The sequence below is a fragment of the Pseudoliparis swirei genome, chromosome 15, assembly GCF_029220125.1.
Source record: "Pseudoliparis swirei isolate HS2019 ecotype Mariana Trench chromosome 15, NWPU_hadal_v1, whole genome shotgun sequence".
Lineage (NCBI taxonomy): Eukaryota > Metazoa > Chordata > Actinopteri > Perciformes > Liparidae > Pseudoliparis > Pseudoliparis swirei.
The window spans coordinates 21,702,617-21,717,905 of NC_079402.1; the positions used below are offsets into that span (position 1 = coordinate 21,702,617).

The following is a 15,289-nucleotide window of genomic DNA, read 5'->3' on the forward strand; positions in this document are numbered from 1 at the left end:
AGAATATACACTTTTATTAATCCCCAAGGGGAAATTAGTTCTCTGCATTGAACCCATCCTTAGTTATTAAGGAGCAGTGGGCTGCGGTGATGCGCCCGGGAAGCAACTGGGGGTTCAGTGCCTTGCTCAAGGACACCTCGACTTGCAACTAATGGGGAGAGCGGGGATCGAACCCACAACCCTGCGGTTGCAGGACGGCCCTCTTACCCCACTGAGCTAAAGCCGCCCCAAATCTTTTGCAAAAAATGTCAAAAAAATAATTTAATAATACAAATATTAAAAAATTATTATTACTGTACATTTTTCTTTTACATTCGGTGCCTCTGTGCATGAGCACATGGGTTCAAGCCCAGCATGTGGGTTCAAACCTGCCCAGCCTTGGCACCAGAGGCTGGGTGGTAGGAGAGCTCCTCCAGGCAGCAGCAGTCTCCTCCTCCTCCTCCAGAACCACCACTACCACTTTAGCCCACATGGGGGCGCCAGAACCAACACTACCACTTTAGCCCACATGGGGGCGCCAGAACCAACACTACCACTTTAATCCACAGGGGGGCGCCAGAACCAACACTACCACTTTAATCCACAGGGGGGCGCCAGAACCAACACTACCACTTTAGTCCACAGGGGGCGCCAGTTTAATTAATATCATTATGTTGTAGAGTTCAAGTAGAAGCAGAAGATTCTGATTATTTGGTCTGAATGTTGCATTTTATTCATTTCTGAAGAAAACAAAAAAAGTGTGTGTAACATTTGGTCATAATGTGTCTTATATAAAATACTAATAAACAAACAGCACATCTTTAAATCCTGAAACTCAGATTTGAGGTTAAGTTCATACAGAGGAGAGGACTCAGTTTCTTTATAAAGTTTTTTTACAATAATTCCAGCATTTGTGACAATTAAAACATATTTCAGACACGTTACTCTTCAGACAGATCCTTCAGACAGTTCAACAACAACAACAGACCCAACGTCAACAACAACAAACACACTGAACTATGCCGGCACTTTGCTTTATTTTAGGTGTACAAATCCAGTAACTTCCTCTGTCCCTGCAACCCGATTGGTCCAGTAAGTAAGCTCCGCCCACCAGTCAGTGTGAATCGATAAAAATATTCAAAAAATTCAAAATAAATCACTCTAGAGGTCAAAAGAGAAAAGTTAAAGTTAGGAATCTATATCTTTGGGCTTTCCTCGTCACGGCTTCTCCAGAAACTACAAGAGTAAAGAAACCAGCAACACCGAGAGACAGAGACACGGAGACACTGTGATACCGAGACACGGAGACACCGAGTCACGGAGACACTGTGATACCGAGACACGGAGTCACTGTGATACCGAGACACGGAGACACCGAGTCACGGAGACACTGTGATACCGAGACACGGAGTCACTGTGATACCGAGACACGGAGACACGGAGACACTGATACCGAGTCACGGAGACACTGTGATACCGAGACACGGAGTCACTGTGATACCGAGACACGGAGACACCGAGTCACGGAGACACTGTGATACGGAGACACGGAGACACCGAGTCACGGAGACACTGATACCGAGACACGGAGTCACTGTGATACCGAGACACGGAGACACCGAGTCACGGAGACACTGTGATACCGAGACACCGAGTCACGGAGACACTGTGATACCGAGACACGGAGACACTGTGATACCGAGACACGGAGTCACGGAGACACTGTTATACCGAGACACCGAGACACGGAGTCACTGTAATACCGAGACACCGAGACACGGAGTCACTGTGATACCGAGACACGGAGACACCGAGTCACGGAGACACTGTGATACCGAGACACCGAGTCACGGAGACACTGTGATACCGAGACACGGAGACACTGTGATACCGAGACACGGAGTCACGGAGACACTGTTATACCGAGACACGGAGACACTGTGAGACCGAGACACGGAGACACCGAGTCACGGAGATACTGTAATACCGAGACACGGAGACACCGAGTCACGGAGATACTGTGATATCGAGTCACGGAGACACTGTGATACCGAGACACGGAGTCACGGAGACACTGTGATACCGAGACACGGAGACACTGTGATACCGAGACACGGAGACACTGATACCGAGACACGGAGACACTGTGATACCGAGACACCGAGTCACTGTGATACCGAGACACCGAGTCACGGAGACACGGAGGTACTGTAATACCGAGACACGGAGACACTGTGATACCGAGACACGGCGACACTGTGATACCGAGACACGGCGACACTGTGATACCGAGACACTGAGAGATGGCGCTTTAAGGCAACGGGCGGAGAACGGAAAATGTTCCTTTAGAATTGATTCAAGAAGTTTTTGTTTTCTTCATGAAAACATGTTATACTTAAAATCAAAGAATGTTTAAAAACGGCTCGCCGAGCAACAGGAATCCTCAAGAAAGAAAACGGAGGATTGGTTTTATGAAAATGTAATTTTTTAAATATAAATCCTCTGATCAATTTGGCTCATTATTATTTAGTGACGTTGTGTTTTTTATGGAACTGCAACAAAAATCTAAAATTTTATTTTTAATAATTTCATTTAAATAATAAAAATCTAAAGGAAAACTTTCATAAAACCTCTATTCACTAATAAATTATACTTAAAATAAATGTTTAAATACTGTTTTTTTTACTGATAGCTAACAATGCTAACATCACAAGTGTAGCTAAAAAATGCTAACATTTTGGCTAACAGCAGCTAGCGCTAATCTGCCCGTTGTTATGGCACCAAAATGGAAATAAAAGACAGTAAGACGTGATTTGGCCAATCAGAACCTTCTGAGGCGACCCGAGCCGTGATTGGTCGGCTCGTCCACCAGCTGGAGTTCAGAGGAAGAATAAACCTGACAAAGTGCTCGACGGATTAATAAACGCTAACTACAGAGGTTAGTGTGCAAGTTACCAGCTAACGTTTGTGAATTAGAGTCTTGTATTCCACGCTAAAGTTCTGGTTAGCGCGCTAACGTAAAGCGATAGTGTTTGTTAGCGTCTTAGCGATGAGCAGAAATCAAACGTCCTGACCGGATGCTAACTCCTACGTTAGCTAATGACAGTGCTCGGTGATGTCGACGACCACCGCCTTCCGCCAGCTGAACAGGAAGTAGCCCATTCCGGCGCCGGCTGCCACGGCGATGCACAGGTAGGCGTTGTAGGTCATGAAGATGAGCATCAGTAAGTAGCTCACGACCACCTGAATGATGTGCAGCAGGGTCTGCAGGAAGTGGGCGGGGCTTATCATCCGCTGCCTGAGAAGACAAAACGAAGGGTTAGCATGACCATTAGCACCAGTGTTTTAGATAATGTTGCTATTAACATATTTGTTAGCGTGTTAGCATTAGCTTGCACTTTGGTATTTATTATTAGCCTAGTAGCTATTAACAAATATAGTTTTATGTTAAGATGAATAAAGCTTAAGTAGTATTAGCTGCTGTGTTAGCATAGTAACACACCGTTAGCCCCCATCTTAAACACCTGATGTAGCTCCACTGTTAGCTTCAGCAGAACATTATATATTGTGTAGCGTAGCATCATAGCTAATGCACCATGTTAGCATCAGTGTTAGCTTGAGGGTTAGGTCACGAGACTTCCTATGAGAGACTTCCTGTGTTAGAGACTTCCTGTTAGAGACTTCCTGTGTTAGAGACTTCCTGTGTTAGAGACTTCCTGTTAGAGACTTCCTGTGTTAGAGACTTCCTGTTAGAGACTTCCTGTTAGAGACTTCCTGTGTGAGGGATTGAGATGCTCCAATCAGAACCTGGCGATACTCATCAGAGCATCTCAAACAGGAGGTACAGGACCAGGACGGAGACCAGAACCACAACCAGAACTCTACAGTTACCTGACAAAGGTTTGTGAGGGGCGGGACTTTAGTCCAACGGAAGGCTCCGCCTCCTCCAAACACTGACCGTCAGTCACTGAGCTGACAGTGAACACATGACATTTACATCACATGGCCGCCAACCCGCGACCACTTCGCCGTCACCTACCCGACCGTCTTGTGCGTCTCCATCAGCACCGTGCCGTCGGCGCCGGGCAGCGGCATCGAGTTGTAGCGCACGTTGACCTGACTGCGGCGCAGCAGCGTCTCACGGCCCATCTTCAGCCCCTCGTACAGCACGGCCAATAGGAACACACCAATGCACGCCCCCAGCATCTCTGATTGGACCAGGGCAGTAGAGGGGAGGAGTCAATGTTGATAGGAAATATTAATATATAAAATAAAACAGAAAACGAGTAGAAGTATTTCAAAGTACCTCCAGGTGAGTTGATGAGCAGGCCGGTGAACAGCAGCTCCACGTTGTGGAAGCCGAAGTAGAAGGTCATCACCTAGGCAACGGTAACAGGCGTTAGCGTCACGCTATAAGGAGCTATCGGATTAGCATGCTAGCATCAGCCGTGGGCATCGACCACTATGATGCTACCGTGACATTAGCACGTAGCAGGTAGCCCTCACCATGCCCCCGTGTCCCTCGTGGCTCCCGCCGCTGCCTCCTCCTCCTCCGTGGTTGTGGCCGCCCATTGTGGGCGGAGCCACGGTGTTGTGAACGTGGTCCATGGCGCTGTGGTCCATGGCGCTGTGGTTCATGTGGTTCATGTGGTTCATGTGGTCCATGTGGTCCATGGCTGCAAGAAACAATCAATCAATTTAATCAATACGTTTTAGAACAGCAGTTCCCATGATGCGTTCAGGGTCCTCGTCCCTCACTGGAGCTGCAGGCGCAACTTAAACCTCCTGAAACCTCCGTCTACAACCACAGACGACCGGGCCACAGACATCAGAAGCTCTTAAAAGCCGTTTTACTGGATCAAACCGGTTCCCATCTGAAAGAGACGGCGACTCCAGCCGAGAGACGGACTGAACGCTGTGACATCACCGAGCAGACCGCTGTAATCTGATTGGCTCTCGGGCCCCGAGGCGACGGGACAGAGCGAGCCAATCAGAGCGCTCCGAGGAACGGCCAATTAGATCAGGGCAACATTAACGAGAAGGTCAGCCCTCACTTACTTCCTGTTTGTTTAGATCTCTCTCTCTCTCTGCTGTCTCTCTCCCTCTCTCTCCATCTCTCTCTCTCTCTCTCCCTCCCTCTCTCTCTACTGTCTCTCTCTCTCTACTGTCTCTCTCTCCATCTCTCTACTGTCTCTCTCCCTCCCTCTCTCTCTCCCTCTCTCTCTACTGTCTCTCTCTCTCTCTCTCTCTCCCTCTCTCTCCCTCTCTCTCCCTCCCTCTCTCTCTACTGTCTCTCTCTCCATCTCTCTACTCTCTCTCTCTCTTTCTCTCTCTCTCCCTCTCTCTCTACTGTCTCTCCCTCTCTACTGTCTCTCTTTCTCTCTCCCTCTCTCTCCCTCTCTCTCTACTGTCTCTCTCTCTACTGTCTCTCGCCCAACATGTTAAACATGGGAGATATGAAGTACGTATAAATATTATAGACCTGCTTACTTAAAGTGCACAACAACAACAAGGGGTGGGGCTTGGGCTGAAGTGTGTATATAATGAATGACTCATGGACTAGAACTGATCATTAAAGTAGTTTCTCTCTGGTGGAACCAGCTGTCGTCTCTGATCCCAGCCTCATGCCTCGGGGGGGCGGTCCTACAGCAAGACCCCCTTCTGGATGCATCTGCAGTGTGAGAACCAGGACGTGGTCCCAGTGGCCCCCCAGAGCCTCAAGACCTGAACCCTCAGAGACTAAACTGATCTCACCTGGGGAGTCGAGTCTGAAGGACTCACCACGCAGTTAGGAGAAGGTTCTGGTCTCTGGTCATGTGACTCCGTAAACAACCAATCAGAAGAACAGGAGGAGAACGAGGAATGTTAGCTAGTAACGTTAGCAGCAACGCTAACGGAGAACCAGAGGTTCACTTAAGTTACATGATGATGCGTTCAGGCTCTGCTCAGTGAACATGAGTACTGGAGGTAGATGATGTTCTCGTGGTGCGTTCAGGCTCCGCTCAGTGAACATGAGTACTGGAGGTAGATGATGTTCTCGTGGTGCGTTCAGGCTCCGCTCAGTGAACATGAGTACTGGAGGTAGATGATGTTCTCATGGTGCGTTCAGGTGTAATCTAGTAAAATGTAGTGTTTGTGATGAACCAGAATGAATCCAGATGTTTTCACATGAATATTAAACAGATGAATTATGATGTTTAACTTATTAAAAGCTCATTAATAACTTCATCAACAACAATGAATAATATAAATATAACATATATATATATATATATTCGAAGTGTTTATATGAAGAAGACAAAGTAAATACTTTATCTTTGTAATTATGATCAAACAAAGTGATCGTTTCATATGGATCAATAACCTGATCAGAGATCTAAGTTATATTTTCTCCCTTTTTATCTGAATCGTATAACCCTTTACCCACAATGCTTTGCACAGCAGATAGGAGCAGTAGCGCGAGGGGTTCAAGGTCCTGGTGAAACTAACTTCACACCTGAAGCTCTGATCGTTCACCGAGATTAAATCAATAAAGCTTCTTTTGTTCCCTCGTTGCATAAACACACCTGATCAATCGCCTGATCAATCGCCTGATCAATCGCGGGCTGCAGTGAAAGCCTCCGTCGTGATTGGTTCATCATTTAAACTGAATTTAAATCTTTCAGAGCTGAGGTCTCTAAATGGATCTTCCTCTCCCTGCGCTCTGATTGGCTGGTTTCAGTTCAGGCGAGCTCGGTTAAAAAATAAACCTGAAACAGGAAGTACCTGAGAGCGGCAAGCGAGCGAGGGGCGAGCGAGGAGACCGTCTGCAAGAGAGAGAAAGGCAGCATTTAACGGCCAATACAAACTGATAACAGGATCCACGTCGGCCAATCAGGCGCCGGCATGCTTCCCTGACAGCCAATCAGCTCCCACGCTGCTCCTGTCAGAAGGTCTCAGCTCAGAGTTTATTAACTTAACGTCCCACCAGTTTGAGGGACTCTGGGGACCAGGACCAGGACCCCTCACCTGGTTCAGGTAGATCTAACCAGACCAGGTGGAGCTCTGCAAGGCCACACCGTCTCTGAGGGTCTTCGTGATGGGGGGGTACAGGTGGTGCCTGAAGGGGATCCACTCAGTCTTTATCACATCAGTCTGTGTGTAAACATTAACTTCCTGCAGCCGTTGACCTTTGACCCCGAGGTGTTCGTCACCTTCGGTCTCATTTATTAAAACGTGATTTAATCTTAAACAACTTTAAACTGTTTGTGGTTTAAATCACAGACTCCTGATTGGTCGAGCCGTTTTCCTCCGGCAGCCAATAAGATCAGACGTTTATATTTAGATGAGCATCCGTTCCTAAATGGTATAAATATATATTAAACTACATTACACACATTGGGATTGGATATGAATGGATCAGCCAATCAGAGAGCAGCAGCACTGACCCTGGCAACGTGTCCGACCTTTGACCTCCAGTCAGGGCTCTGACTCGCTGAGGGCCGCTCACTGTTCTGGGGTCAGTGGACAGGAAGTGATGTCACACGTCTCCCCTTCAGAGTAAAGGTCAGCAGGTGTGTTTCCTCCCAACGGGGAGCAAGGAAACCACGTGAGGAGAGGAGACAAGGAAACATCCTCTCAAAGCTGTGTACCAATACTCGTAAAGACCGAGTATTCAGTGTACTAGTAAAGACCCAGTATTCAGTGTACTAATACGAGTAAAGACCCAGTATTCAGTGTACTAATACGAGTAAAGACCCAGTATTCAGTGTACTAATACGAGTAAAGACCCAGTATTCAGTGTACTAATACGAGTAAAGACCCAGTATTCAGTGTACTAATACGAGTAAAGACCCAGTATTCAGTGTACTAGTACTAGTAAAGACCCAGTATTCAGTGTACTAGTACTAGTAAAGACCCAGTATTCAGTGTACTAGTACTAGTAAAGACCCAGTATTCAGTGTACTAGTACTAGTAAAGACCCAGTATTCAGTGTACTAGTACTAGTAAAGACCCAGTATTCAGTGTACTAGTACTAGTAAAGACCTAGTATTCAGTGTACTAATACGAGTAAAGACCCAGTATTCAGTGTACTAGTACTAGTAAAGACCCAGTATTCAGTGTACTAGTACTAGTAAAGACCCAGTATTCAGTGTACTAGTACTAGTAAAGACCCAGTATTCAGTGTACTAGTACTAGTAAAGACCCAGTATTCAGTGTACTAGTACTAGTAAAGACCCAGTATTCAGTGTACTAGTAAAGACCCAGTATTCAGTGTACTAGTACTAGTAAAGACCCAGTATTCAGTGTACTAGTACTAGTAAAGACCCAGTATTCAGTGTACTAGTACTCGTAAAGACCCAGTATTCAGTGTACTAGTACTAGTAAAGACCCAGTATTCAGTGTACTAGTACTAGTAAAGACCCAGTATTCAGTGTACTAGTAAAGACCCAGTATTCAGTGTACTAGTACTCGTAAAGACCCAGTATTCAGTGTACTAGTACTCGTAAAGACCCAGTATTCAGTGTACTAATACGAGTAAAGACCCAGTATTCAGTGTACTAGTACTAGTAAAGACCCAGTATTCAGTGTACTAGTACTAGTAAAGACCCAGTATTCAGTGTACTAGTACTAGTAAAGACCCAGTATTCAGTGTACTAGTACTAGTAAAGACCCAGTATTCAGTGTACTAGTACTAGTAAAGACCCAGTATTCAGTGTACTAGTACTAGTAAAGACCCAGTATTCAGTGTACGAATACGAGTAAAGACCCAGTATTCAGTGTACTAGTACATATTACTGGGTCTTTATTAGTATAAGTACACTGATTTATTATAAACTAGTGTACTTATACTAATAAGACCCATGAGGGAGCTGAGCAGATTGCCGTGGAAACCAGAACACAGTCATGGAGCACCTGCTGAGGACAGAACCCTCTCACGTCCTCACAGGCTCCAGAGGATGAAGATGAAGATGAAGATGAGTGATCTCTGGGTTGTGGCTTCATGAGGAATGTGTTTCAAGAGCTGCCAGAGACGCTTGTTGTCATGTGACGTCACTTCATTGTTCCTCATGTTCTGCGTGAACGGATGCAACGCAGCAGAACCCGTTACCCCATCCCTCTGGACCCGGACCCCTTCAACCCGTTACCCCCATCCCTCTGGACCCGGACCCCTTCAACCCGTTAACCCATCCCTCTGGACCCAGACCCCTTCAACCCGTTACCCCATCCCTCTGGACCCGGACCCCTTCAACCCGTTACCCCATCCCTCTGGACCCTGACCCCTTCAACCCGTTACCCCATCCCTCTGGACCCGGACCCCTTCAACCCGTTACCCCATCCCTCTGGACCCGGACCCTTTGAACCAGTTACCCCATCCCTCTGGACCCGGACCCCTTCAACCCGTTACCCCATCCCTCTGGACCCGGACCCTTTGAACCCGTTACCCCATCCCTCTGGACCCGGACCCCTTCAACCCGTTACCCCATCCCTCTGGACCCAGACCCCTTCAACCCGTTACCCCCATCCCTCTGGACCCGGACCCCTTCAACCCGTTACCCCATCCCTCTGGACCCGGACCCCTTCAACCCGTTACCCCATCCCTCTGGACCCGGACCCTTTGAACCAGTTACCCCATCCCTCTGGACCCGGACCCTTTGAACCCGTTACCCCATCCCCTGGACCCAGACCCCTTTGAACCAGTTACCCCATCCCTCTGGACCCGGACCCCTTCAACCCGTTACTCCATCCCTCTGGACCCGGACCCTTTGAACCCGTTACCCCATCCCCTGGACCCAGACCCCTTTGAACCCGTTACCCCCATCCCTCTGGACCCGGACCCTTTGAACCCGTTACCCCATCCCTCTGGACCCAGACCCCTTCAACCCGTTACCCCCATCCCTCTGGACCCGGACCCCTTCAACCCGTTACCCCATCCCTCTGGACCCGGACCCCTTCAACCCGTTACCCCATCCCTCTGGACCCAGACCCCTTCAACCCGTTACCCCATCCTCTGGACCCGGACCCTTCAACCCGTTACCCCATCCCTCTGGACCCGGACCCCTTCAACCCGTTACCCCATCCCTCTGGACCCGGACCCTTTGAACCCGTTACCCCATCCCTCTGGACCCGGACCCCTTCAACCCGTTACCCCATCCCTCTGGACCCAGACCCCTTCAACCCGTTACCCCATCCCTCTGGACCCGGACCCCTTCAACCCGTTACCCCATCCCTCTGGACCCGGACCCTTTGAACCCGTTACCCCATCCCTCTGGACCCGGACCCCTTCAACCCGTTACCCCATCCCTCTGGACCCGGACCCTTTGAACCCGTTACCCCATCCCTCTGGACCCAGACCCCTTCAACCCGTTACCCCATCCCTCTGGACCCGGACCCTTTGAACCCGTTACCCCATCCCTCTGGACCCGGACCCTTCAACCCGTTACCCCATCCCTCTGGACCCGGACCCTTTGAACCCGTTACCCCATCCCTCTGGACCCGGACCCTTCAACCCGTTACCCCATCCCTCTGGACCCGGACCCTTTGAACCCCCCTTGAGTTCCTCTCGGTTTACCCCGCGCGCGACACACGGAGGCGGCGGCGATGCCGGTGACCCGGGTCCTGAGCTGTGTGTGTGGGCACGAGGCCTCCGGAGGTGAAGCGAGTAAAGCTGGATGTAGAGCAACACCCGTCCGGTTCGGACGGCCACAGGTTCGATTCCCGCCTCAGCCTGCTCGTGACTTGGGGCGCGAGCTCCCTACACCGGGACTGTTCTCTCCGGAGTCGCGGTCGGGCTCGTGCGCAGCGGCAGAGGTCAGCGTTACACACACACACACACACACACACAGAGGGTCGCGAGCTCACCTGGAGGGCTTCCCGGGCTTCTTCCACTCCGAGACGCGACGCGAAACAAAGACAAAACAAAACCGAAGAAGAAGAAAAGAAAGAAGAAGAAAGTGGTTCGTCCCTTCAACTTCTCTTCACCGTCTGCTCTCCGCGGTGGTTTCCGTTCCCCCCTGCGTCATGACGTCATGAGCAGGAGGAGGAACTCAGAGGAGGCGGGGCAAATACGTTCGGACTGACTGTTTGGACCAATCGGCAGGCGGATCCTGAGATGAGAGGCGGGGCTTCTTTAGGCCACGTAAACCTATGTTTTTGGGGGAAGTCACGTGACCAGAACACAGGCAGAAGACGTTTAATCATATTTACGTTACATTGAACAGAGGGATATATTATATTATATATAATTTATATATAACATATATGTATATATATAATATATGTATATATTATATATATATAATTTATGTATATATTATATATATGTGATTATATTATATATATATAATCACATTGAAAAGGTTCATTTGAAACACAGCAAACAAAAGCAACACAAGAAAACAAAACTCAAAATAAATAACGCTTTGTTTGTTTTGTAAACTTGTTTCTTTAAAATTCTGAGAGCAACAATATTCACTTCAAATGTACTTTATATTTAATGTATTTATTTACCTTTTTATTGTTATGCTAAATATTGCAGCGTCGTCAGTATTATTTTAATTACACTTTAATTATGTTTAAATGTGTAGTCTAGAGGTTTTCTTCTGTTCTGATCTTTAATGAGACTCTGGCACAATAATTCCTCCTCCTATAGGCCCCCATAAGGACCCTTTAACCCCCCTAAGGAACAGTGGGACGAGAACCATCAGTGTACTATCAGGTTCTGGTGAACTGGAAGGCCAACATCAACGCTGTGTACAAGAAGGGGATGAGTCGACTCTTTTTCCTGAGAAAGCTTCGATCCTTCAACGTGTGCAGCAAGATGCTGGAGTTATTCTACCAGTCGGTTGTGGCCAGTGTGCTGCACTTTGCCATTGTCTGCTGGGGGAGCAGCATCGGAGCCGGTGACACCAGCCGTCTTAACAAACTGGTTAGGAAGGCTGGCTCCATCATCGGCTGCCAGCTGGAGCACCTGGAACAGGTGGTGGAGAGGAGGTCGTTGAAGAAACTGGTGTCCATATTGGACCACCCGGACCACCCTCTCCACCACCTCCTACAGGGACAGAGGAGGACTTTCTCCAGACGTCTCCTCACGCTCCGCTGCCACAAGGACAGATACAGGAGAACATTCCTGCCAGCGGCTATGAGGCTCTACAACAGATCACCTCTTGCCAGATCATAGTGCAATAACTACAACAATAACTGAATACTTACACTATGTTGATCTGCACTTCACACATCTCATTTGTTTGCACTACACACATACACACATTTCATTTGCTCTGCACTCATACACACTTTGCTTTTTGCACTCTGTCTATATTTAATATTTTGTGTATTTGATTTGTCAGTGTTGTTGTGTATGCATGTGTGTTGTATATTTACATATATATTTTGCTTTGTATACTTCTATATCTTTCATCCGTTTCTTATATTTTGTGTTTTGTTTTTACTCTTGTGTGTTGCTGCTACTGTCACAACAAATTTCCCCTTGGGGATTAATAAAGTATATATCTATCTATCTATCTATCTAAATGCTTGTTTGAACAGTACCTTTCAGCCAATCACAGAGCAGCTTCAGAGTTTCAGCCAATCAACATTCAGTTTAATATTTTCTCAACCTTCACAAACATCAACAGGAAGTCACCAAAATAACAGGAAGTCATATGGTCACACACAGTAAACAACCAATATAACTGGAAATGCAGGAGTTTCACAATAAAAGCCTTCAGCTTTCTCCGGCCAATCAGGGCTGAGAACAGAGGCTGATGCTATTGATAATAATTTATATTAATATGATCTCATATATTTTCAGACCTCACGGAGAAACTAAAGGAAGAATGTCATCTTGTTAGATTTAAATATAAATACATGTGGTAAACATCAATACAGCAACAACATTTATGAAGGAAACCGGGAGGAGCCAACCCGCCAAAATAAAACGTTATGCTTTGGCGGAAATTTTATATGAATTAGTTTCGAGTGTTTCGTCTGTGATTGAAGCTAACGTCTCTAACGTCGCTGACGTTACGGTCTCCTCCGGTTGCTCCGCCCAAGCTGCTCTTGAGGCACCGCCCCTTCCTCCGCGGCCCCGCCCCCCTTAGCCCGCCACGCGGTAGTTGATGTGGAACTCCGGCTGGATGTCGCACACGCGGCGCAGCAGCTCGACCAGCACCGCCTCCCGGTTGCCGCGGTAACTGGCCTGGATGCAGCTCATCCGCTCCACCGTGTCACGGTCCACCTCCACTGCGCTGTTGCCATGGGAACCCAGGGCCTGAATACACACATGTATTACAACAACATATATACAAGAGGATTATATTAAATACTAACTGAGAACACTACGAATAATTAATCTAGAATATTAATAAAAACATGAAGGAAAACTAAATAAAGAATTCTAAATTATATTTCTAATAAACTGAGTCTGAATGCTGAAGAGACACATTAGAATTAATGTAGTATTATACGAAAACATGTAGTAGTATTACATAATATTGTAGTAATAATAGTAGTATTAGTACACGTACAGCAGCTTCTTTGGTCTTGAACTCTTTTTCTCTCTGAAGTCGATACTGTTCGATCTCAGCTTGAGCTTCTTCCTTCGCCTGCTTCAGACGACGGTTCTTACCTGGGAGACAACACATTATATATATATATTACGGCTGTCAGCGTTAACGCGTTAATCTATGAGATTAATTTGGCCGCGTTAACGCACTAAAATATTTTAACGCAACTTTGTTTACTTCCGGTGTTCGTTGAAGTTTTTACACTCAAACCGAGTGTCAAGCCGCGGCAGTACGGTCTAACACTGTTTCCGTTTTTAAAACAATTATTTCGCCGCGAAAATAAGGAGCATAAATGAGTTTAACTCGTGGATGAATCAGTCGGGTTTCCTCCTGCTCCTCCTTCCTCCCGTCTCCCCCTCTGATACACAGAGGAACGGAGGGGCGACGTGTCGGGGGACGCGGCGCGGAAAGAACTCGACACACGAAACCTTCAACGTGATTGGTCAATCCGTTTGTCTGTCAACATTTCGGGAAAAAACAACCAATGAACACTCAGTAAATCACAAAGGACCTCCCACCTCACAGGTTAGGCTCTATAGCAGCCTGTCAGTCAGAGAGCAGAGAACACGGCACCAGGACAACTGAGCCTCATTGAATAGAGCTGAGATTGTTCTGGAATGTTTGATGTAGAACACGTGGGGGTGTGTCAAATGCAAACGCCTTTAAACGGTGAATTTAATTTATTTTGTAAAATGTATAAAATGCCCCCAGCCTCCAGAGGGTTAACGTGACATATGTGAATGTCAGTCAGTTACCAAGGCCACTGGTTCTGCTGTTCAGTGGTAAAGATGACAGGACCAATGGAGTCTCAATATACTTCTTTTTGTTTACTAATCTGGGTGTGTCACTGAAGAAACTATTTATCATCCACGATATTAAATACCTCGCTGGCACTTTATAGGTAGGAGCCTCTTTGAAAACACAGCTCTGTGTGAAGTTTGGTGTTTAAAAAGAATGAACTTTTAACTTTTAACTGCGATTAATCGCGATTAATGAATTTCAAAATGTGCGATTAATTAGTTAATTTTTTTTAATCGATTGACAGCCCTAATATATATATATGAATATACACAATATACATGTAATATATATCAATATACATGTAATGTATATTGATATATACGCTGGTACAAACTGAACTGTTTTATACTGAAGGTGTTTCTATTATTTTGTCCACTGATTAGATTCAGTCGGTCACATGACTGCTCTCCATATCCCATGATGCTCAGCGGTTGACTCACGATCCCTCAGCCACTCAACACACATATATATATATATATATATATATATTATATCTCATAGTTTTCCAGTGAGTGTTCATGTGCCGTAGGGTTATGTTGAGGAACCCCTGAGGGAGTAACTGACACAGAAACACCGGAAACTGACCCGGTGACTGGAGAACCCCCGTTCACTGCTACGGGAACCGTACATACAGTAATCTCTTAATCTTTCGATATTTCCAGGGGACTTTGATTCGGCGCGTGTTTAATTAGTCAAGCGGCTAAATATCGATTAGTATAATCGATCAGTCATGAAAACATCAAGCGGGCCGCGGCCGGACTCACGTTTGCGGGCCTCGGCCACCTTCTCCGCGGCCCTCTTCTCCGCCTGCAGCAGCTGCTGGATCCCCTGAGACTGACTGGCCATGTCGGAGCGAGCAGAGAACCGGAGACGACCGGGAACTTAAGAGACGACAGGAGAACGACACCGAGACGAAGGTCGACGAGCTGCTGTCTTCTTTCCGGAGCGGAGTCAGCTGATGG

The 15,289-nt window shown here is 47.0% G+C and overlaps 2 protein-coding genes across 3 annotated transcripts; both read right to left on the reverse strand.

Moving 5' to 3' along the window:
- Window positions 1-686: 686 nt before the first annotated feature.
- slc31a1 (solute carrier family 31 member 1) lies at window positions 687-10,959 on the reverse strand. 2 transcript variants are annotated; one of them, XM_056433246.1, is made up of 6 exons: window positions 10,822-10,959; window positions 6,745-6,785; window positions 4,486-4,655; window positions 4,286-4,358; window positions 4,019-4,187; window positions 687-3,277 (listed from the first exon to the last, which is right to left on the reverse strand). In XM_056433246.1, exons 3-6 carry the CDS (start codon window positions 4,651-4,653, stop codon window positions 3,076-3,078), a joined length of 612 nt encoding a protein of 203 aa, XP_056289221.1. In that variant the 5' UTR covers window positions 4,654-4,655; window positions 6,745-6,785; window positions 10,822-10,959; the 3' UTR covers window positions 687-3,075. The 2 variants fall into 2 exon arrangements, with proteins under 2 accessions (XP_056289221.1, XP_056289222.1); XM_056433247.1 differs by lacking the exon at window positions 6,745-6,785.
- A 1,574-nt stretch (window positions 10,960-12,533) lies between these two features.
- atp6v1g1 (ATPase H+ transporting V1 subunit G1) lies at window positions 12,534-15,280 on the reverse strand. The gene is made up of 3 exons (XM_056432021.1): window positions 15,092-15,280; window positions 13,488-13,588; window positions 12,534-13,231 (listed from the first exon to the last, which is right to left on the reverse strand). The coding sequence occupies exons 1-3, from the start codon at window positions 15,171-15,173 to the stop codon at window positions 13,058-13,060; spliced, it is 357 nt and encodes a 118-aa protein (XP_056287996.1). The 5' UTR covers window positions 15,174-15,280; the 3' UTR covers window positions 12,534-13,057.
- Window positions 15,281-15,289: the final 9 nt, after the last annotated feature.

Excerpts from the sequence above, each read along its gene's own strand:
- slc31a1 (XM_056433247.1), bottom strand. The coding sequence starts at position 4,653 with ATGGACCACATGGACCACATGAACCACATGAACCACATGAACCACAGC. Across the intron at positions 4,359-4,485 it reads ACGAGGGACACGGGGGCATG|GTGATGACCTTCTACTTCGG; the intron begins GTGAGGGCTACC and ends ACCGTTGCCTAG. Across the intron at positions 3,278-4,018 it reads GAGACGCACAAGACGGTCGG|GCAGCGGATGATAAGCCCCG; the intron begins GTAGGTGACGGC and ends TTGTCTTCTCAG.
- atp6v1g1 (XM_056432021.1), bottom strand. The coding sequence starts at position 15,173 with ATGGCCAGTCAGTCTCAGGGGATCCAGCAGCTGCTGCAGGCGGAGAAG. Across the intron at positions 13,589-15,091 it reads GGTGGCCGAGGCCCGCAAAC|GTAAGAACCGTCGTCTGAAG; the intron begins GTGAGTCCGGCC and ends GTTGTCTCCCAG. Across the intron at positions 13,232-13,487 it reads TCAAGACCAAAGAAGCTGCT|GCCCTGGGTTCCCATGGCAA; the intron begins GTACGTGTACTA and ends GTGTGTATTCAG.